The sequence below is a fragment of the Symsagittifera roscoffensis genome, chromosome 3, assembly GCF_963678635.1.
Source record: "Symsagittifera roscoffensis chromosome 3, txSymRosc1.1, whole genome shotgun sequence".
Classification (NCBI taxonomy): Eukaryota; Metazoa; Xenacoelomorpha; order Acoela; family Convolutidae; genus Symsagittifera; species Symsagittifera roscoffensis.
Window position 1 is genome coordinate 21,329,722 of NC_087064.1, and position 21,875 is coordinate 21,351,596.

At 34.9% G+C, this 21,875-nt stretch overlaps 1 protein-coding gene across 2 annotated transcripts in view; it reads left to right on the forward strand.

The window, feature by feature from the left end:
• LOC134842052 (uncharacterized) overlaps positions 1-3,758 on the forward strand; it is a 149,827-nt gene extending 146,069 nt beyond the window's left edge. For both annotated transcript variants that reach the window (XM_063858207.1, XM_063858208.1), the window contains exons 10-17: positions 398-778; positions 1,044-1,182; positions 1,840-1,934; positions 2,185-2,307; positions 2,645-2,756; positions 3,001-3,122; positions 3,302-3,362; positions 3,520-3,758. In XM_063858207.1, the coding sequence (XP_063714277.1) occupies positions 398-778; positions 1,044-1,182; positions 1,840-1,934; positions 2,185-2,307; positions 2,645-2,756; positions 3,001-3,122; positions 3,302-3,362; positions 3,520-3,672 (1,186 nt within the window). In that variant the 3' untranslated portion in view covers positions 3,673-3,758. The remainder of the gene's footprint in view (positions 1-397; positions 779-1,043; positions 1,183-1,839; positions 1,935-2,184; positions 2,308-2,644; positions 2,757-3,000; positions 3,123-3,301; positions 3,363-3,519) is intronic.
• Positions 3,759-21,875: the final 18,117 nt, after the last annotated feature.

Here is a 21,875-nt window from a genome sequence, read left to right on the forward strand (position 1 = left end):
CTCTTCTTTCCGCTTATTTCAGGCCAAATTGTTTTGTTGAGCGAAGCTGTTTTTTTGTGTCTAGAATTTCCATGTGGTGCCACTAATGCAGCTGAAATCGGTAGACCTGAAGCTAAGCTAGAGGTTTGGTGAGAGCTCGTCCTCACAGACTATCAATGCCGTGGCAGGGGATCGATCACACGATCTGTCGCCCTGGAATTGAACGCCGTACTACTATGCTAGGTGCCTCTAATTTCAAGGGGCGTTAGGGTGATATAAGTTGTTTCATTTGAAATTGAAAAGCTGAAAGTTTTTCCTTAAAATCATTAGTTTTTTTCGGCTTACTCGAGTTTCTAATCACTTTTCTGGCTATATTTTTGATATCCCAGCTAGTGAATGAGCTTGTGATGATTTTCAGAACGGAAGAGGACTTCGCGACTCTATCTGAATTCTATGGGAGACATGGTACTGCATACACTAAGAGGTATGCCTCTCACGCACGCTCCTGGGGACCCGAGGAAAGCACCCGATTAGTGATTGACAGCTACAGAGCCACACCTAAAGCCCAGGTGCTGCGCCCAAAAATAAAAGACAGGATCATTTATCAGAACTTGGAAGATTTCCAGCAGTTTGAGAACAGTCTGGCTGATAATAGACGTCGAAATGCGAAGTCAGCACTTGTGAGAGGGAGCTTAAAATCACCTCAACAGACAAAGCGGGAGATGAAGTCACGTGAAGTCAGATCGGGAAGATTGTTCAACAAAAACTCAAAAAGCGAAGGCGACAAGAGATCCTCTAGGTTGGTTCATGGGAGTTTCAATTTTGGAGGAAATTTTGAACTCGTCGACGTTTTATGTTTTTAGTTTTCTTGCATGAATAATATGAGGCTGTTCTCGGAGGAAAGTTTTATTCTGAGAGACAACTATAAATTATTCGCATTGTTTGAAAACTAGAACCAAATATTCAATTCAATGTTTTACTCTTAATATAATTTTATTTTACTAATGATGGTTCTCTAAAGAGTTCATGGTTCCCTCATGTCAACAGAATCTGTACATTTCCAGAACCACCGCTTCAAATTATCAGCGTGAACAGGCTGCTGCTGCCATGAAGTCATCAGATGCAGTTGTTGAAGATAGTTTCAGAATGTCAGACGTGGTGGACAGTGCTGTGAACGAATTAGTCATCAACAAGGAACAAGTGGTATTACTCTTGGGTTGTAGCTCAATCATTTAACTAGAAACTTCAAAACTCGCTCAAAAGAGATGGTATCTCAAAATGATGGAAAGTTTTCTTGTATTAACTCCTTCTTTTTTCTTGATAGCCAAAGCCTTACTTCCTTTCCTCTACATTTTTCTTAGGGCCTTATTTTCCACAGGTCGGCCTGATGTTATCCATTTTGCCGTGATTCCCAACTTGAGGAGGCGGATGACACTGTGACCCCTCGAAGAGCAGTCGTGGCCGAGTCGATAAGACGCGCGGTCTTGAACACAAAAGTAGAAGGTTCAAATCCCGCTTAGGTCATGGCTGGATGGGTCCCAGTGTCATCCGCCTCCTCAACGTAAAACCGGCTGCGGCAAAATGGGTGACATCTCTCTCCAAAGTTGAAAGGTGGGAGCTGTGGGCCGGGGGTTATTTTAAAAAATCCTCCAACCGTGACCAAAGTGAATCGCACCCGCGACACTTGTGCTTAAAGGGCGTGCGTCCTCTCCAATCGGTCATTTATCTGTTCTACTTAGCGTAAAAACATATCGGCATTTTCGATGTTCCACTACGCCTGTCATAGATCTAAATGCGTCATTTTTCAGACAGACTTAAATCTTAGTCGCAAATTGGTTCTTCGATGCTTGATTCGCTTAGGGCCCTGAGCCGAGCCGGGGATTCCGTCAGCCTTTCAAACCCATCAACCCCTTCAAAACAATCGCCAGCCAAACCATCACTTTCACCAAAAGCAGGTAAAGAGATAAAGCCCATGAAAGGTACAAATGAAAATGGCGTTTTAATATCTTGGCAAATGTGTTTTACTTACAGAACGTGAACAGGTTGGTCCATATTTTGATATCAAATTGGCTTCATTTTCGCATTCGCTTTCTTGCATGCTATTTTTTCACACATTGTAGATGAAGTTTATTCAGTTCAATTTGGCGCGCTCTTTTTCTTTGAAAATTAGGCTTCATTGGATATGCTAGAATTATTATGTTTTAGACCTGAGACGGAGGTTGAGTTTGAGCCGCCCATTTTGCTGATTCCTGGAATTTCCAGCCAGTCAAAACGGAAGGATGCTGAGGAGTTTAAACAGACCAAAGACCCAATGACACCAAGAACTATGTGAGAACAACGGCATCATAACTAGAGTGGGGGGTTGGTGTGGCTATATCTGAGACAGTTCAACTTGGAAAACCCTTTGGACCTCAATTATAATACTTGTGCTTTGCCTATGTTCGATGTTGATTCTGTCAACGTTTTGGATATAGTCTTCTGACATTGTCTTCGTGTTTTTGCTTTCTTGTGATAAAATTTGGAGCAAAATGATCATGGCCGGTTTGGACAATACATGTATATGCGTAGTCTTAATTATTTCCTTTTGATAAGCCATCAATTTTTCTCATTTTCCATTTTAAGACACGAGTTTTTTATTTTGGTCTGATATTATTTCTATTCCTAGGCCTGGTCAGAGACAATTGTTGCAGTCGGCAGGGGGGAGCACCTCGAGAGGCAACAGACCCTTCACCTCCCGACCCACAACCAAACCCAAGGACAAGTGGAACAGCCACAAGGTCAGGCATGCACAAAAAACAGCAACTTCTATTAGGATAATGAATTCCTTAAAATATCCATGAACTCTTTAACCCTTAACCTAGATGAAATGCCTAACTAAATGAATACCTTAACCTGGTTTAAATTCAACTTTTGCCACTATAACAAAATTGAAAAATTTGAGGTACGTTTTCGGGGTCGACAAAAAGTGAGTTGCACTGTGATGTTTGCCTGATTTGCGTTTATTCCTTGTCTTATTTACAGCCCAGTGACTTGAATGAGAGGGTGCAGGGCGCGGCCAATCACCCCTTCTTCCATGTGAACGAACGAGTGGTGGAGAAAATGGTTATGGTCACACATCTGGGCAAGAGGAGATCCACTCCATGGTAAGGGCTCAATAAAATTTCTGCTTCTTATTCCGATCCCTTTTTTCTGAAGGTTGGGAGTAACTATATTTGGGTGTTTTTTTTTCACGACAACTCAGGTTTAAATTAGCGCTGTAATTCTCTTACTCTGTAATCAACTTATTGCAATTGACTTCAAAGAGAGCTCGTCTGTGTTTCAGGTGGAAGGATTTTTATCAGAAGTCGGCCGATGAACTCACTCAGTATCTCAAGCCAGGACAGGTAAAATACCTTTCTCACTCTATGCGAAAAGTTTTTGAAATAAAACATTTTACATTAAATTAATTTCTATGTTAGAGTTATATTTAGAAGTAGAACTAAATTATATTTTAATTGCATTTATAAATAACAGTATGCATGCACAAAAATTTCTTTTCAGATGGGACCCCCCAACACGGCAGAAGAGTTTCATCAGCAGGGTCCATTATGGGACGAAAGGGTGGATAGAGACCCCGCCCTGGAGTACATTCCAAACATCGCCAGAAAAAAGAACATCTTCACCTGGAACGAAGCTATTCTGGGTACTTCTTGATCGAATGATGACTCACTTTTAAAACCTGTACAGATGATGTTAGACTGATTGCTGCTCTTACCATATACTGGAGTCATAAATTTAGTATTTGCGATAATTGATGCTCTCTTTAGATTGACTCTAAAATTTGGGTGCGAGTTACAGATTTAGTTGTTGACTTTCAAGTTTTCGACCGGTAACTGTCCTTCTTAAGACGTTAAAAGGTCAAAGGAAAGTTACAGAGAGAACGATCCTTGATAAACGCAATAGCGCAAAAAAAATTAGAATTATAACAATATAAGAAAGATAACTAGAGCAGAACTTTAATTCCCAACTACTTTTGGAGTCTGATAACAAATATGAAACTACCTGTGCTTTTAAAAGAATTGAACTTGCAAAAAATCGTTGAATACAAAAGTTAAGGATTACATAACCTATGCGATTCTTTGATGAATGTAGTCAATCTAAATAAGATTGAGAAAAACGTATTTTTCGAAGCAACAACAAAAAACTTTGCTTTCATGGCCGTATTTTTTTGCTAACAATTCAAACAAAGATATAGCCAGTTGCTGTGAAAGTAGCACAGAGCGATCCGACAGCATTTTGAGTTTTTTTTTTTTGAGAAGGCAGGGGATACGGTGCTATTAAGAGCTCCACGAGCTACTTAGTTACACAAGCATAGCTTGTATTATAGTATGAACTCACTTTTTTTCCAACCTATAAGTCGCAAATATTAATGCGATGCAATTGTTGCGACAAAATGTGTTCATTTTCATCCAGCTATTAAGTACAGCCCCAACGCTAAGGATATTAACACAGACTATTAAATTAAAAATAGCACTTCAACTTGCAGGTATCATGGATCTGTAGCGTAGAGGTAGGCAAGGAGAGCAGCAACAAATTAAGAGGGTTCAAATTTGGGCAGGGTCGGATGTTTATAATGCACTTTTTCGTGCACTAATTAAAGTGCGTCCGCTCTATAAACTGAAGCATATTACTTAAAAACTTTTTTTTTCAAATTGACTGGTACTGTTAATGCGGCATGATTGGTTTGAGTCACTTAGCAATTATGCAGACTCATACTTGGCGTGCGTCCCTTAATAAGTTTTGTAGACTCGAAGTTTAACTCATTCAATTTTTCCTAGCAGCATTATCTGTCATATTTTTGCTTGTGTATGCGTTTTTTTCAAGACTCCTTATTTTTCCCCTATTTAGCCTAAATTTTAACATTAGACTAAATCAAAATATTTCAGTGAACTGCGCAAATATGGCGCCTACTAAATCGATATCTAAACTCAAGGGTAGGTACACAGTTTGTATCTATAGTGCAGTTTTTATACCTTTTTTAGATTGCAATGTTGCAAACCTTGCTCCTCCTATGCGGGGAGATCGAAGTAAATCCAGGACCAGTCATGTTTTATGAGAACCTCAAACGTTTTGCGAAACAACACCATGTGTACATCAAGTTTCTAACTCTAAACTGCAGAAGCCTCAAAAACAAATACTGAAGTACGATAATTGGTCTCACTGAAACTTGGCTGGATGAAACATGCAATCATTTCACCTACTTCTGTGTCAACTCATACCATGCTGCGATGTGACCGAAATAAGACATGCTCTGGTCAAACCTCAGGAGGGGGTACACTTCTTATGCCAAAAAAGTTTAACCCTAAGATCCGTGAAGACTTAAATTTCTTATGTTCATCCCACTTCGAAGGCATCTGAATAAAATTTAGCCCAATCATATCAAAGCCATCAAAAAGGCAGGTAATAGCTCTTGCTTACAATCCACAAGCAGTTTAAACAATTATTCATTGAAGACACATTGAAAGGTAATGACTATGTAGCTTCGGAAGCCAGAGATTTACCTACTCTTTGAGATCTCAACATCAATTACCTGAACAAAGCAGAAGCCAAATTTCTCAGCGACTTGATTAAACCATATAATTTGTCCTAGCAAATAAAACGTTGCCAACATATAACTCGGCACATCGCAGATTTTTCCTGGATTATATTATCACAACCAAATCTTTTTGTAAGGAGTTTCTAGTAATGAGTTTCTTGAAGCACCATTCAATACGGACCATCGAATGACTATGTGTATTAGTAAAGTTAAAAGCAGAGAAGATTGTCCCAATTCGATTTTTGAAGTTCAACCATGAAAAGTACAATAAAAATCGATTTTGAGAGAACCTGAACCAAAACCCATGGTTTCTTATCTACCGAAAACAAACAGCTTCGAACATGTTACTTAAGTTCGAACAAGTATTCACAGAGGTTTTCTTTATTCACGCTCTACTTCAAACGAAGTTTGCCCATAATAAATCACCCCTTCAATTATCTAGAAAAAGTGATGAACTCAATAGACGAATCATTGAGATTGAAAAAAGAAACTGCACTAAGAAGTTTCGAGTCTTCTTAAACTGTTTAGATTATGAAACCTTTCAACGCGCGAGAAATAGATACAACAATCTTTTTACAATTTTATATAAGAATGAGATGAAAGCTCATTTTCAGAATCTTGACAGTCCCAAAAAGCAGTGGAACTTCATCAACTCTGTAAGAAACACAGAGAAGCAAATGAATGCGGAACTCATTTGGTAATTTAACCAATGATAACAAAAACGAAAGCTGACCTGCTTAATTGTAAGTTTTCAACTTAAGACGTCTATAAAAACACATATCCTCCAATTTCAATGTCCATCAAACCTACTGCTCTGAGAACTGATACCAAAAATTTCAGTTCAGATATGTCACTCACAATGAAATGTTTGAAGCAATTTTATTGCTTCCAATCGATAAGCCCTTAGGGCCCAGTTAAACACCTGTTTGGGCCCTGAAAGGCAGTGTGCACATAAGGAAACCTATTTGAATTATGACAATAAACGAATGTATCTCGAAAGCTGAATTTCCACAAGGCTTGAAAAAAGCACATAATATTCCCGTATTCAAAAAGGAGATACAGCCGATCCAATCAACTACCGGCCAATTTCGTAACATCAGCTGTCTCTAAATTACTTGAAATTTTTTTTTCAGCTCAAATAAATCAATTTTTGTTAGATAATAATAACCTGAACTGCAAAAAAATTTGCTTTTAGGTAGGGATATTCGACCAATGTTTCTCTTCTATACAACAGAAAAAGATGAGATTCCATCTTGATCAAGATAATGTAGCAGCAGAAGCTTTTTTAGATCTCTTGAAAGCGTTTGATTCATTTTCACATCCCGTCCTCAAACAAAACTGAGGAACCTTGGTTTTGAACCATCAGCCACTTATCTAGTAAATTCTGATCTAGAAAAGAGATAGCAGCAAACAATTGTTAATGGTGCATATTCAGATTGGCTTAATTTGGAGCTAGGTGTACCTCAAGGTACTGTACTCGGACCTCTGCTGTTTAACTTAATGTTAATGATATGCCAGAAAGTCTAGATAAGCCATGTACTCTTGTACTGTATTTCTATAAAACAACACTGCTAAGTTACCATTGAAATCCGATACCCGCAACACAAATCATTGAATCCAGTTTCAACGGAATACTTCCATTTTTTCATTTAAACCAATTATTGATAAGTATAGACAAAACTCAGTTCATCTTTTTCTCTGCGCCATCACAAAAAAAACTCAAAGAAAACTGCAAGTAGGAAATTACCAAGTCAAAATCTCTGAATCCGTCAAGTTTCTCGTAATGAGTTTCTTGTAGCACCATTCAATACGGACCATCGAATGACTATGTGTATTAGTAAAGTTAAAAACAGAGAAGATTGTCCCAATTCGATTTTTGAAGTTCAACAATGAAAAGTACAATAAAAATCGATTTTGTGAGAACCTGAACCAAAACCCATGGTTTCTTATCTACCGAAAACAAACAGCTTCGAACATGTTACTTAAGTTCGAACAAGTATTCACAGAGGTTTTATTTATTCACGCTCTACAAACGAAGTTTGCCCATAATAAATCACCCCTTCAATTATCTAAAAATGTGATGAACTCAATAGACGAATCATTGAGATTGAAAAAAGAAACTGCACTAAGAAGTTTCGAGTCTTCTTAAACTGTTTAGATTATGAAACCTTTAAACGCGCGAGAAATAGATACAACAATCTTTTTACAATTTTATATAAGAATGAGATGAAATCTCATTTTCAGAATCTTGACAGTCCCAAAAAGCAATGGAACTTCATCAACTCTGTAAGAAACACAGAGAAGCAAATGAATGCGGAACTCATTTGGTAATTTAACCAATGATAACAAAAAAGAAAGCTGACCTGCTTAATTGTAAGTTTTCAACTTAAGACGTCTATAAAAACACATATCCTCCAATTTCAATGTCCATCAAACCTACTGCTCTGAGAACTGATACCAAAAATTTCAGTTCAGATATGTCACTCACAATGAAATTTTTGAAGCAATTTTATTGCTTCCAATCGATAAGCCCTTAGGACCCAGTTAAACACCTGTTTGGGCCCTGAAAGGCAGTGTGCACATAATGAAACCTATTTTAAATATGACAATAAACGAATGTATCTCGAAAGCTGAATTTCCACAATGCTGTCTCTAAATTACTTGAAAATTTTTTTTTCAGCTCAAATAAATTAATTTTTGTTAGATAATAATAACCTGAACTGCAAAAAAATTTGCTTTTAGGTAGGGATATTCGACCAATGTTTCTCTTCTATACAACAGAAAAAGATGAGATTCCATCTTGATCAAGATAATGTAGCAGCAGAAGCTTTTTTAGATCTCTTGAAAGCGTTTGATTCATTTTCACATCCCGTCCTCAAACAAAACTGAGGAACCTTGGTTTTGAACCATCAGCCACTTATCTAGTAAATTCTGATCTAGAAAAGAGATAGCAGCAAACAATTGTTAATGGTGCATATTCAGATTGGCTTAATTTGGAGCTAGGTGTACCTCAAGGTACTGTACTCGGACCTCTGCTGTTTAACTTAATGTTAATGATATGCCAGAAAGTCTAGATAAGCCATGTACTCTTGTACTGTATTTCTATAAAACAACACTGCTAAGTTTCCATTGAAATCCGATACCCGCAACACAAATCATTGAATCCAGTTTCAACGGAATACTTCCATTTTTTCATTTAAACCAATTATTGATAAGTATAGACAAAACTCAATTCATCTTTTTCTCTGCTCCATCACAAAAAAAAACTCAAAGAAAATTGCAAGTAGGAAATTACCAAGTCAAAATCTCTGAATCCGTCAAGTTTCTCGGTGTTACAATAGATGCATGTTTAACTTATAAAAAAGAAATTAACAAAATGTTACAGAAGATGACTAGTGCAATCCAAACAATCAAATGCATCAGAGATGAATTTCCTCTGCGAACCAGAATCCTTCTACTCAATACCCTTGTAATAAGACATTTACACTATCCATGCATGCTTTTGAATGGTTGTACTTAAGAAAATCTAGACAAGCAGGATAAGCAAATAAAATGCGGCATATGAATAATAAATTTAAAAAACGCATACTAGAGGACAATTTCCAATACATATAAAGTGTAGACTCTGCCAACACCCAACTTCCCCCTTACTTCTTAAGGAGAATCTTAAATAATCCTATGTATTCATTGACTGATCAAGTTTTTTTTATTCACGTTTTTAATAATAATGTACACTTGTTCAATCAGTTTTGTAACTGCAAAAGTTGATGCAACAATTAAGTGTTTTTTCTCTCTTCTCCCTATGCGAACTGCAACTTAGCCTCTGTGTTAACAATTAAAACAAAATAGGACTGAAAGTTACTACCAAATTACTAGCAAAAAGGCTTTAACATGGTGCTGCACTTAACTCCTTACGAGTTTAATTCAGCTGGCCGAAATCGGCTAAACAACACACCCTACGCCATATTTCTGTACCACATTCTGAATTGGTCGGAACAAAAACCCCTAGTGCTTAAGTCAGTGATGACTTTCACTTGTAATGAACGCAATCAGGAGTTTAATCTGTTCGCTGTTCAAGGTGTTCTCTATTTTGGAATCACGGATCCAAATTTGAATTAAGTTTTTTTGGAGCATCGACGCAGACAGATGCAAATTTAGTGCTGGAAACAAAACTTTTTCATTAAGAAATTTGTTCACAAAATTCACCTAAGATTGTTCAATTTTCATTCACAGACGAACGAATTTGATTTTCGTTACACCATTGCGCAAGGGTCGTAAACCGGAAGGAATTTCTGTCCTTAGTAGTTATTTCAAGACACGGAAAAAATGGTACGAAATTTCCCAAATTTGATCTTTTTTAGTTCATCGGTTTATTGGACTCTTTTCAAACAATACTTTTGCTTCGGACCATCAGTTCTTTTGCTTCACTTGTTCTTTTTGTTTTATAGCCATATTGACGTGTTAGGTTAGTTATTTGCAGATTTTTCTAATTTAAAAGAGTTTAAAAATCAGAAAAAGGAATATGGATAAAAATTTTTAAAAAACTCTGACTTCATATATTTTATGAAGTTAGAATTTGTAGGGAATAAATAACTGTTTTCATGAAAAATCTCAAAAAAATTCTTTAAACGTTATTTGATGGTCAAAAAACTGAAAAAAAAATGAGGCTACAATGACAAATTGAACACAAGTTACCAAATTTTTTGTAAGAAAAAACATTTAAAAAATTTCACTGCCAATTAATGTTCAATTGTTTTTTGGGACTGCGTCAAGGCTTCACTAAGTTGTGTTTGTGTCAAATGTTTTGAAAAACTTATGCTTTAAATTTTTTGCACATTAGCTAAAAACTGTATCAATAAATGTCTAAATTGAAATGAAGGTGTGAAAAGCAAATATAACAAAGTTGTTTTGATCAAAGTATAGCAAAAATAATCAAAGCTAAATAAAAACAGATGGGCGAAAGGTTTATGCTGAAGTTTTAAGTCTAGATAGAGCTCTTCTCCCCCTCCCCTAAGGCGTATGTTCGAGCCCCTCAAAGTAGTGAATAGGGAAAAAGGTGTGGATACTTTTTACGACTTTTTGTACATAAAAATTACAATAGTTATGTTTTAACTGGGTAATAATCACGTATTTGTGTAGGAAACCACGAAATATTGTTAAAACTTAAATAACTATAAAAAATTGACCTTATCTGACCTCGTAGACAGGTTTTTTGGCTGCTAACTTTCGTGCTGGTTGTCAATTATTTGCTGGAAAATAAATTAACATTTTTTTTCTGAAATTTGCGATTTTTCCGAAAAGATTTATTGTCCTTTAATGAATGTTGTTTACCGATAAATTTCAGTGAATTTGTGACTGTTTCTGATTGTTCTCCAATCTACTAGATGCGAGTGGAAGTGGAGAAAACATGGTCGGCCGACCCTTTAATAAGACAAACACCAGCAAGACAAACACCAAACAATCAAATGCATCAGAGATGAATTTCCTCTGCGAACCAGAATCCTTCTTCTCAATACCCTTGTATTGAGACATTTAGACTATCCATGCATGCTTTTGAATGGTTGTACTTAAGAAAATCTAGACAAGCTGGAAAAGCAAATAAAATGCGGCATATGAATAATAATAATAAATTTAAAAACGCATACTAGAGGACAATTTCCAATACATATAAAGTGTAGACTCTGCCAACACCCAACTACCCCCTTACTTCTTAAGGAGAATCTTAAATAATCCTATGTAATCATTGACTGATCAAGTTTTTTTATTCACGTTTTTAATAATAATGTACACTTGTTCAATCAGTTTTGTAACTGCAAAAGTTGATGCAACAATTAAGTGTTTTTTCTCTCTTCTCCCTATGCGAAGTGCAACTTAGCCTCTGTGTTAACAACTAAAACAAAATAGGACTGAAAGTTACTACCAAATTACTAGCAAAAAGGCTTTAACATGGTACTGCGCTTAACTCCTTACGAGTTTATTTCAGCTGGCCGAAATCGGCTAAAAAACACACCCTACGCCATATTTCTGTACCACATTCTGAATTGGTCGGAACAAAAACCCCTGGTGCTTAAATCAGTAATGACTTTCACTTGTAATGAACGCAATCAGGAGTTTAATCTGTTCGCTATTCAAGGTGTTCTCTATTTTCGAATCACGGATCCAAATTTGAATTAAGTTTTTTTGGAGCATCGACAAAATTTGAAACAAAAGCAGACAAAAAACTAAATTGATGGAATTCAACACTCATTTAAGAAGACCACAAAAAATTAACTACGCAGACAGATGCAAAATTAGTGCTGGAAACAAAACTTTTTCATTAAGAAATTTGTTCACAAAATTCACCTAAGATTGTTCAATTTTCATTCACAGACGAACGAATTTGATTTTCGTTACACCATTGCGCAAGGGTCGTAAACCGGAAGGAATTTCTGTCCTTAGTAGTTATTTCAAGACACGGAAAAAATAATACGAAATTTCCCAAATTTGATCTTTTTTAGTTCATCGGTTTATTGGTCTCTTTTCAAACAATACTTTTGCTTTGGACCATCAGTTCTTTTGTTTCACTTGTTCTTTTTGTTTTATAGCCATATTGACGTGTTAGGTTAGTTATTTGCAGATTTTTTTAATTTAAAAGAGTTTAAAAATCAGAAAAAGGAATATGGATAAAATTTTTAAAAAACTCTGACTTCATATATTTTATGAAGTTAGAATTTGTAGGGAATAAATAACTGTTTTCATGAAAAATCTCAAAAAAATTCTTTAAACGTTATTTGATGGTCAAAAAACTGAAAAAAATGAGGCTACAATCACAAATCGAACACAAGTTACCAAATTTTTTGTACGAAAAAACATTAAAAAAATTTCACTGCCAATTAATGTTCAATTGTTTTTTGGGACTGCGTCAAGGCTTCACTAAGATGTGTTTGTGTCAAAGGTTTTGAAAAACTTATGCTTTAAATTTTTTGCACATTAGCTAAAAACTGTATCAATAAATGGCTAAATTGAAATGAAGGTGTGAAAAGCAAATATAACAAAGTTGTTTTGATCAAAGTATAGCAAAAATAATCAAAGCTAAATAAAAACAGATGGGTGAAAGCTTTATGCTGAAGTTTTAAGTCTAGATAGAGCTCTTCTCCCCCTCCCCTAAGGCGTATGTTCGAGCCCCTCAAAGTAGTGAATAGGGAAAAAGGTGTGGATACATTTTTACGACTTTTTGTACATAGAAATTACAATAGTTATGTTTTAACTGGGTAATAATCGCGTATTTGTGTAGGAAACCACGAAATATTGTTCAAACTTAAATAACTATGAAAAATTGACCTTATCTGACCTCGTAGGCAGGTTTTTTGGCTGCTAACTTTCGTGTTCGTTGTCAATTATTTGCTGGAAAATAAATTAACTTTTTTTTTCTGAGATTTGCGATTTTTCCGAAAAGATTTATTGTCCTTTAATGAATGTTGTTTACCGATAAATTTCAGTGAATTTGCGACTGTTTCTGATTGTTCTCCAATCTACTAGATGCGAGTGGAAGTGGAGAAAACATGGTCGGCCGACCCTTTAATAGACAAACACCAGCAATCCAAACAAGACAAACACCAAACAATCAAATGCATAAGAGATGAATTTCCTCTGCGAACCAGAATCCTTCTACTCAATACCCTTGTATTGAGACATTTACACTATCCATGCATGCTTTTGAATGGTTGTACTTAAGAAAATCTAGACAAGCTGGAAAAGCAAATAAAATGCGGCATATCAATAATAAATTTAAAAACGCATACTAGAGGACAATTTCCAATACATATAAAGTGTAGACTCTGCCAACACCCAACTTCCCCCTTACGTCTTAAGGAGAATCTTAAATAATCATATGTATTCATTGACTGATCAAGTTTTTTTATTCACGTTTTTAATAATAATGTACACTTGTTCAATCAGTTTTGTAACTGCAAAAGTTGATGCAACAATTAAGTGTTTTTTCTCTCTTCTCCCTATGCGAACTGCAACTTAGCCTCTGTGTTAACAATTAAAACAAAATAGGACTGAAAGTTACTACCAAATTACTACCAAAAAAGGCTTTAACATGGTGCTGCACTTAACTCCTTACGAGTTTATTTCAGCTGGCCGAAATCGGCTAAAAAACACACCCTACGCCATATTTCTGTACCACATTCTGAATTGATCGGAACAAAAACCCCTAGTGCTTATGTCAGTGATGACTTTCACTTGCAATGAACGCAATCAGGAGTTTAATCTGTTCGCTATTCAAGGTGTTCTCTATTTTCGAATCACGGATCCAAATTTGAATTAAGTTTTTTTGGAGCATCGACAAAATTTGAAACAAAAGCAAACAAAAAACTAATTTGATGGAATTCAACACTCATTTAAGAATACCATAAAAAATTAACTACGCAGACAAATGCAAAATTAGTGCTGGAAACAAAACTTTTTCATTGAGAAATTTGTTCACAAAATTCACCTAAGATTTTTCAATTTTCATTCACAGACGAACGAATTTGATTTTCGTTACACCATTGCGCAAGGGTCGTAAACCGGAAGGAATTTCTGACCTTAGTAGTTATTTCAAGACACGGAAAAAATAGTACGAAATTTCCCAAATTTGATCTTTTTTAGTTCATCGTTTTATTGGTCTCTTTTCAAACAATACTTTTGCTTCGGACCATCAGTTCTTTTGTTTCACTTGTTCTTTTTGTTTTATAGCCATATTGACGTGTTAGGTTAGTTATTTGCAGATTTCTCTAATTTAAAAGAGTTTTAAAATCAGAAAAAGGAATATGGATAAAAATTTTTAAAAACTCTGACTTCATATATTTTATGAAGTTAGAATTTGTAGGGAATAAATAACTGTTTTCATGAAAAATCTCAAAAAAATTCTTTAAACGTTATTTGATTGTCAAAAAACTGAAAAAAATGAAGAGGCTACAATGACAAATTGAACACAAGTTACCAAATTTTTTGTAAGAAAAAACATTAATAAAATTTCACTGCCAATTAATGTTCAATTGTTTTTTGGGACTGCGTCAAGACTTCACTAAGATGTGTTTGTGTCAAATGTTTTGAAAAACGTATGCTTTAAATTTTTTGCACATTAGCTAAAAACTGTATCAATAAATGGCTAAATTGAAATGAAGGTGTGAAAAGCAAATATAACAAAGTTGTTATGATCAAAGTATAGCAAAAATAATCAAAGCTAAATAAAAACAGATGGGCGAAAGGTTTATGCTGAAGTTTTAAGTCTAGATAGAGCTCTTCTCCCCCTCCCCTAAGGCGTATGTTCGAGCCCCTCAAAGTATTGAATAGGGAAAAAGGTGTGGATACATTTTTACGAATTTTGTACATAAAAATTACAATAGTTATGTTTTAACTGGGTAATAATCACGTATTTGTGTAGGAAACCACGAAATATTGTTAAAACTTAAATAACTATGAAAAATTGACCTTATCTGACCTCGTAGACAGGTTTTTTGGCTGCTAACTTTCGTGTTCGTTGTCAAATATTTGCTGGAAAATAAATTAACATTTTTTTTCTGAAATTTGCGATTTTTCCGAAAAGACTTAGTCCTTTAATGAATGTTGTTTACCGATAAATTTCAGTAAGTTTGCGACTGTTTCTGATTGTTCTCCAATCTACTAGATGCGAGTGGAAGTGGAGAAAACATGGTCGGCCGACCCTTTAATAAGACAAACACCAGCAATCCAAACAAGACAAACACCAAACAATCAAATGCATCAGAGATGAATTTCCTCTGCGAACCAGAATCCTTCTACTCAATACCCTTGTATTAAGACATTTACACTATCCATGCATGCTTTTGAATGGTTGTACTTAAGAAAATCCAGACAAGCTGGAAAAGCAAATAAAATGCGGCATATGAATAATAAATTTAAAAACGCATACTAGAGGACAATTTCCAATACATATAAAGTGTAGACTCTGCCAACACCCAACTTCCCCCTTACGTCTTAAGGAGAATCTTAAATAATCCTATGTATTCATTGACTGATCAAGTTTTTTTTATTCACGTTTTTAATAATAATGTACACTTGTTCAATCAGTTTTGTAACTGCAAAAGTTGATGCAACAATTAAGTGTTTTTCTCTCTTCTCCCTATGCGAACTGCAACTTAGCCTCTGTGCTAACAATTAAAACAAAATAGGACTGAAAGTTACTACCAAATTACTATCAAAAAGGCTTTAACATGATGCTGCACTTAACTCCTTACGAGTTTATTTCAGCTGGCCGAAATCGACTAAAAACACACCCTACGCCATATTTCTGTACCACATTCTGATATGGTCGGAACAAAAACCCCTAGTGCTTAAGTCAGTGATGACTTTCACTTGTAATGAACGCAATCAGGAGTTTAATCTGTTCGCTATTCAAGGTGTTCTCTATTTTCGAATCACGGATCCAAATTTGAATTAAGTTTTTTTGGAGCATCGACAAAATTTGAAACAAAAGCAAACAAAAAACTAAATTGATGGAATTCAACACTCATTTAAGAAGACCATAAAAAATTAACTACGCAGACAGATGCAAAATTAGTGCTGGAAACAAAACTTTTTCATTAAGAAATTTGTTCACAAAATTCACCTAAGATTGTTCAATTTTCATTCACAGACGAACGAATTTGATTTTCGTTACACCATTGCGCAAGGGTCGTAAACCGGAAGGAATTTCTGACCTTAGTAGTTATTTCAAGACACGGAAAAAATGGTACGAATTTTCCCAAATTTGATCTTTTTTAGTTCATCGGTTTATTGGTCTCTTTTCAAACAATACTTTTGCTTCGGACCATCAGTTCTTTTGTTTCACTTGTTCTTTTTGTTTTATAGCCATATTGACGTGTTAGGCTAGTTATTTGCAGATTTTTCTACTTTAAAAGAGTTTTAAAATCAGAAAAAGGAAAATGGATAAAATTTTTAAAAAAACTCTGACTTCATATATTTTATGAAGTTAGAATTTGTAGGGAATAAATAACTGTTTTCATGAAAAATCTCAAAAAAATTCTTCAAACTTTATTTGATTGTCAAAAAACTGAAAAAAATCAAGAGGCTACACTGACAAATTGAACACAAGTTAACAAATTTTTTGTAAGAAAAAACATTAAAAAAATTTCACTGCCAATTAATGTTCAATTGTTTTTTGGGACTGCGTCAAGACTTCACTAAGATGTGTTTGTGTCAAATGTTTTGAAAAACTTATGCTTTAAATTTTTTGCACATTAGCTACAAACTGTATCAATAAATGGCTAAATTGAAATGAAGGTGTGAAAAGAAAATATTACAAAGTTGTTTTGATCAAAGTATAGCAAAAATAATCAAAGCTAAATAAAAACAGATGGGCGAAAGGTTTATGCTGAAGTTTTAAGTCTAGATAGAGCTCTTCTCCCCCTCCCCTAAGGCGTATGTTCGAGCCCCTCCAAAGTAGTGAATAGGGAAAAAGGTGTGGATACATTTTTACGACTTTTGTACATAAAAATTACAATAGTTATGTTTTAACTGGGTAATAATCACGTATTTGTGTAGGAAACCACGAAATATTGTTAAAACTTAAATAACTATGAAAAATTGACCTTATCTGACCTCGTAGACAGGTTTTTTGGCTGCTAACTTTCGTGTTCGTTGTCAATTATTTGCTGGAAAATAAATTAACATTTTTTTCTGAAATTTGCGATTTTTCCGAAAAGATTTATTGTCCTTTAATGAATGTTGTTTACCGATAAATTTCAGTGAATTTGCGACTGTTTCTGATTGTTCTCCAATCTACTAGATGCGAATGGAAGTGGAGAAAACATGGTCGGCCGACCCTTTAATAAGACAAACACCAGGCGACGATTGGCAAAAACCAGACAACACAAGTATTGTGAAACCAAAAACAGGGCTTGAAATCATAATACAGTTGCTTTTCAAGGATTCAAACACGGCAGACATATCACTACTGACCGATGCCTTTACTTTACTGGGAGAGCCTTCCTGAAATGAGAACCTGGACGTTTTTGAAGGTGCTTTAGACTCTTTTGGTTTGAAACATCTACGCTCCGGAATTCGAACTCGCGGCTAAAATTGTACTTGAAAATGTTAGCTTAGGTACGCTGATGTTTGTGTCAGGCTAATTTCTGAAGAGATCAAAACGAGAAAGTAATGAGCATCAGGTGCAATTGTCAGGCCTATCGAACAGGTGTCGTGAAATACGGAGGCCTATCAATACAGAGACCCGTTTCTTGAGTCCAAAATTACAGACCTATCAAGCAGGTGTTGTAAGATACGGAGGCCTATCTAAAAGCTTATCCCGATCAAACTACACTACTCCAAAGGCAGCTGAGCAGTTTTAATTCCTGTAGTTTAATCAGACACCTGGAAGTGTGGAGAGCTGTGAGAAATGCAATTTTTGATGAACAACTTCTTCAAAACCTGTAAGATAGTAAAGTTAAAAAATGATCGCAAACTCAGTTTTTCCTCAAACTTACAATGCTGTTTAAAAAAAGTTGAGTTTCAAACTTTATGCGATTTCGGTGATAATCAGTTATAACTTAGTGTGCTGGTGTGTTGATGTTTGATGGGTTTGACAGCACACGGGTAAAGAAGCCACTGATTAAGCGCAAAGAAAAACCAGCAATCCAAAAATCTGCAAAATCTAAAATCGATCTTAAATCGAGCCGACCATTCCTACACGGTAAACAGAATTGAGTGAAAAACTTTTCAAAAACTGAAAAACTTAATTTCTCAATCTGAATAGTTTTGATGCCAAAGAAATAAAAACTAGGAACACAAGAAAAATTGAAAATGAAAAATCCCAGATAATTTGGAACAGTTTTGGAATAACAAAATTGTTCCAATTGCTCGAACAAAGTTTTCGGTGGATTTCGCCATCGAGAATCAATCGCCTCAAGAGACGGCTGGTTTGAATTTACTTCCTCAAGATGGCTTACAACAACATACCGACTATTTATTTGACTCATTTAACTTACCCGCTACAGTTTATCTGTAAAAAACTACTTTTGTTCCAAGTAATTTCAACACAGCAGTTACTCTCTCTTCAGCATCAGTTGAACCTATCACCGTCCACTACTCTGGATCACGCTTTCCACTTGTTAATAATACTGATGATTCCTTCTGTAATGCTAAATATAAAGTTAGAAGAAAGTAAACAGAAATCCTAATGTAAATGCACCATCAGATTTCAACAAAAACCAATATTGTGAGACAGTTTTACGTTTCTTGCGTCAGCGGGTGGTGTGCTTTGTTATCTCGTTTTCGATATGATTATTGCAGCTTTATACTATGGCGCTAGTCTGCTAATTAGCGATCAGGTAAAAACGGATTCAAGAGAGGACAATTCTGGCTTTCGACTTCGTAAAAGGTTTTTTCCGGCATGCACTCGTTCTTCAAAATTAGTAATGTCAGAAAATTTTTCAAAAAATTTCAATTTATAAGATTCAAGTAAAGTTTTGGAGAGCATCAATAAAAAATGGTTAGTTATCCAATACATATACCATTAAATCGCCTACAATATGCTTACTTTTTCCAACCAATTGAGCAGCATTCTTAATATCATCAATGACGCTGCTTCTCAAAAAATCAATCAAATCCACTTTAATTGTCTTGTCCGAAAGCAATTACTCGCACTTTTTTTCAATAAAATTATTAACATGTTTTAGTCGGATGTTATGACTCATAGTAATATATTATATTCCGAATGAATTCTACCAAGCTTATACGAGGATGGGAAACTAGGGAGAGCCTAGACACTCTATAAACTTGAAAAAATTGTGTGACTAACTTCATGACAATCTGAAGCTCATAAAACCGTTTGGCATAAAAAAAATTAAAAAACCAATTAATAGTTACGTGGTTTCTTTTTTCCTTAAGACTCAATAATTTTTCAGGAATCTTAAAAACAGGAATGCTGAAGTGAAGATTTTATGGCAAATGCACAAGTTTTGAATGAATGAACCCACCAAAATTCGAATAATACTGATGGACTTGAATCTCACAATTGAATATTGAAAGTCAACTACCGGCCTTTCTAAAAAAAATCACCTTGATTAATGTTTTATTTTCTGCAACCAATGAAACTCGGCATATTTGTTAATGGCTTTTTAAAACAAACCTTCTTTGTTTGCGCACGTTTTCTGACTTTCGGATCTCCTGTGCGACAGCACACGTTCCGTAAATTGATTTAGTTCAGTTCATTTTTCTACGGTTTTATTTTGAATTATTTAAGGTTAGCAAATGAAACCAAAAACGGAATTTTAAACAAAACATGGACGCCATTATGAAAATAGTTTTTTTTTTTTAAATGGTATGTATTGAAAAAAAACTGTGCCAGGAACAAAAATACGCCATTTTCATATAAATTGCATTAGTTCTATAGCTACCATCAATTCACACGCAAAAAAATGTCAAGTGGGTCACACCGTCTGAATTGAACTTTCTAAGGGAGTAACTGATGATCAATAACCTTGTCTGCATAATGCGCTGTCTGATTTCGGACGGATGAGTTAGTGCTATTCCTGGGTTCTAAATTGGATTTAAGTCCTAGTTTTTTTTAATTCTCATTAAGCTTAAAGTAAAATGTTAATTTCGCGTATTTGAATTTGAGAATAACTTTTTCGAACCATGAAATGAGTTTGTATGGCCTGATATTTGTTTTTTCTAAAATAATTTCTTAAACCGGGTCTAAAACGCACGTTTTTGCATGATGTCCTAGGTCTTTCCCCCTTGACTAAAACCTTGTGTATGAAGTTTTAGTCAAGGGGGAAAACCTAGGACATCATGCATAAACGTGCGCTTCAGACACTGTTTAAGAATTCATTTTAGAAAAAAAATTACTGATTCCAGAAACTTTATTGACCAATTGGTAGTTACAGAGTTTCTAGCTTTCATAAATTTTTTAGACATTTTGCGCCTTACTGATAGGAAGGCTGCAGTGAGGTTTCTATGCTAGAAGTACAAAAAGTGCGATAAAAAAAGAGTTGGAAAAATAGATGAAAAAGATTGAATGACATTTGAAGCTCGCTTTTATCAGATAAGACATTTGAATGAGCGTATTTTTGGACTTTCACATCTTTTGTCCAACACCCGATGTTTCAAAAACACTTTATTTTAGTCCTTTTATTAAGGGTAAACTTTAAATAATTATCGTATAGAAACTCAAAAAGTCACATGTCAAATAAAAATGAAGTTTAAAATAAAGTATGGACGTATTTACGAAAAACAAAAAGAAAACTGATGCAATGTATTGGAGAAAAAATATCAGTCAAGAACAAAAAAAAGCACTCTTTAGATAAAATTTATCATTTTTCATCAGTTTCAACAATGCCAATATCAATGAACACGCGAAAAGCGGCAATTGAATGAGATCGACTGGATTGGGTATTCTAACAAAGTAACTTCTGATCATTACCACTGTCTACAAGTATACGCTATCTATTTTCTCACGGATACGTTTGTGCTATTCCTTGGCGTAATATCGGATCTTATACTTTTTCTCATTGGGTTTCTAGTAAAATGGTTTTTGAAATGTTATAATTGAAATCGACTATTTATAATCGTTAAGGAAATCTGTGTTCTCAGAATTTGATAATTTGAATCTAGCGTTAAGAGAATAGATAAAAATTTGATAATAATACTGGTGATTCTTTCTGTAATACTTAATGTAACCATCAGAGTTCCACAAAAGCCAATTTTGTGAGACAGTTTTACGTTTTTTTCGTCAGCGGGTGCTATAAATTGCATTAGTTTTATAGCTACTATCAATTCACACGCAAAAAAATGTCAAGTGGGTGACACCGTCTGAATTGAACTTTCTAATGGAGTAACTAATGATCAATACCCTTGTCTGCATAATGCTCTGTCTGATTTCGGACGGATAATTTAGTGCTATTCCTGGGTTCTAAATTGGATTATTGACTGTTTTTGAGAGTTTGGTACTTCTCATATGAACAAACCATTGTTTAAGGTAGATAAATTTCTCTGGTATAAACACACGTGTTGAAATTCTCGTGATTCCTTCGCTCAAATTTCATGCTTTTTGCTGCAAGATTCTTTGTCTAGTCATCATGAAGTATTCTGACAGAAACATACCTTCAAGCACGTTTGACTTAGATTTCATCTGCGCTTTTCTTCTGGGTAAATAACGCTAAAAATATCAGTTACTCATTTATTCAAATTTATATTTTGATTAGTTATATTTTTTGTTAGATTTTTGCAGAAGAGGCAAATATTCCTTTCGTTAAACTCAGTTTTAGCAATATAGCTGCTTTAGGGCGTGTCTTCAATTTTACAGGAGAGATGG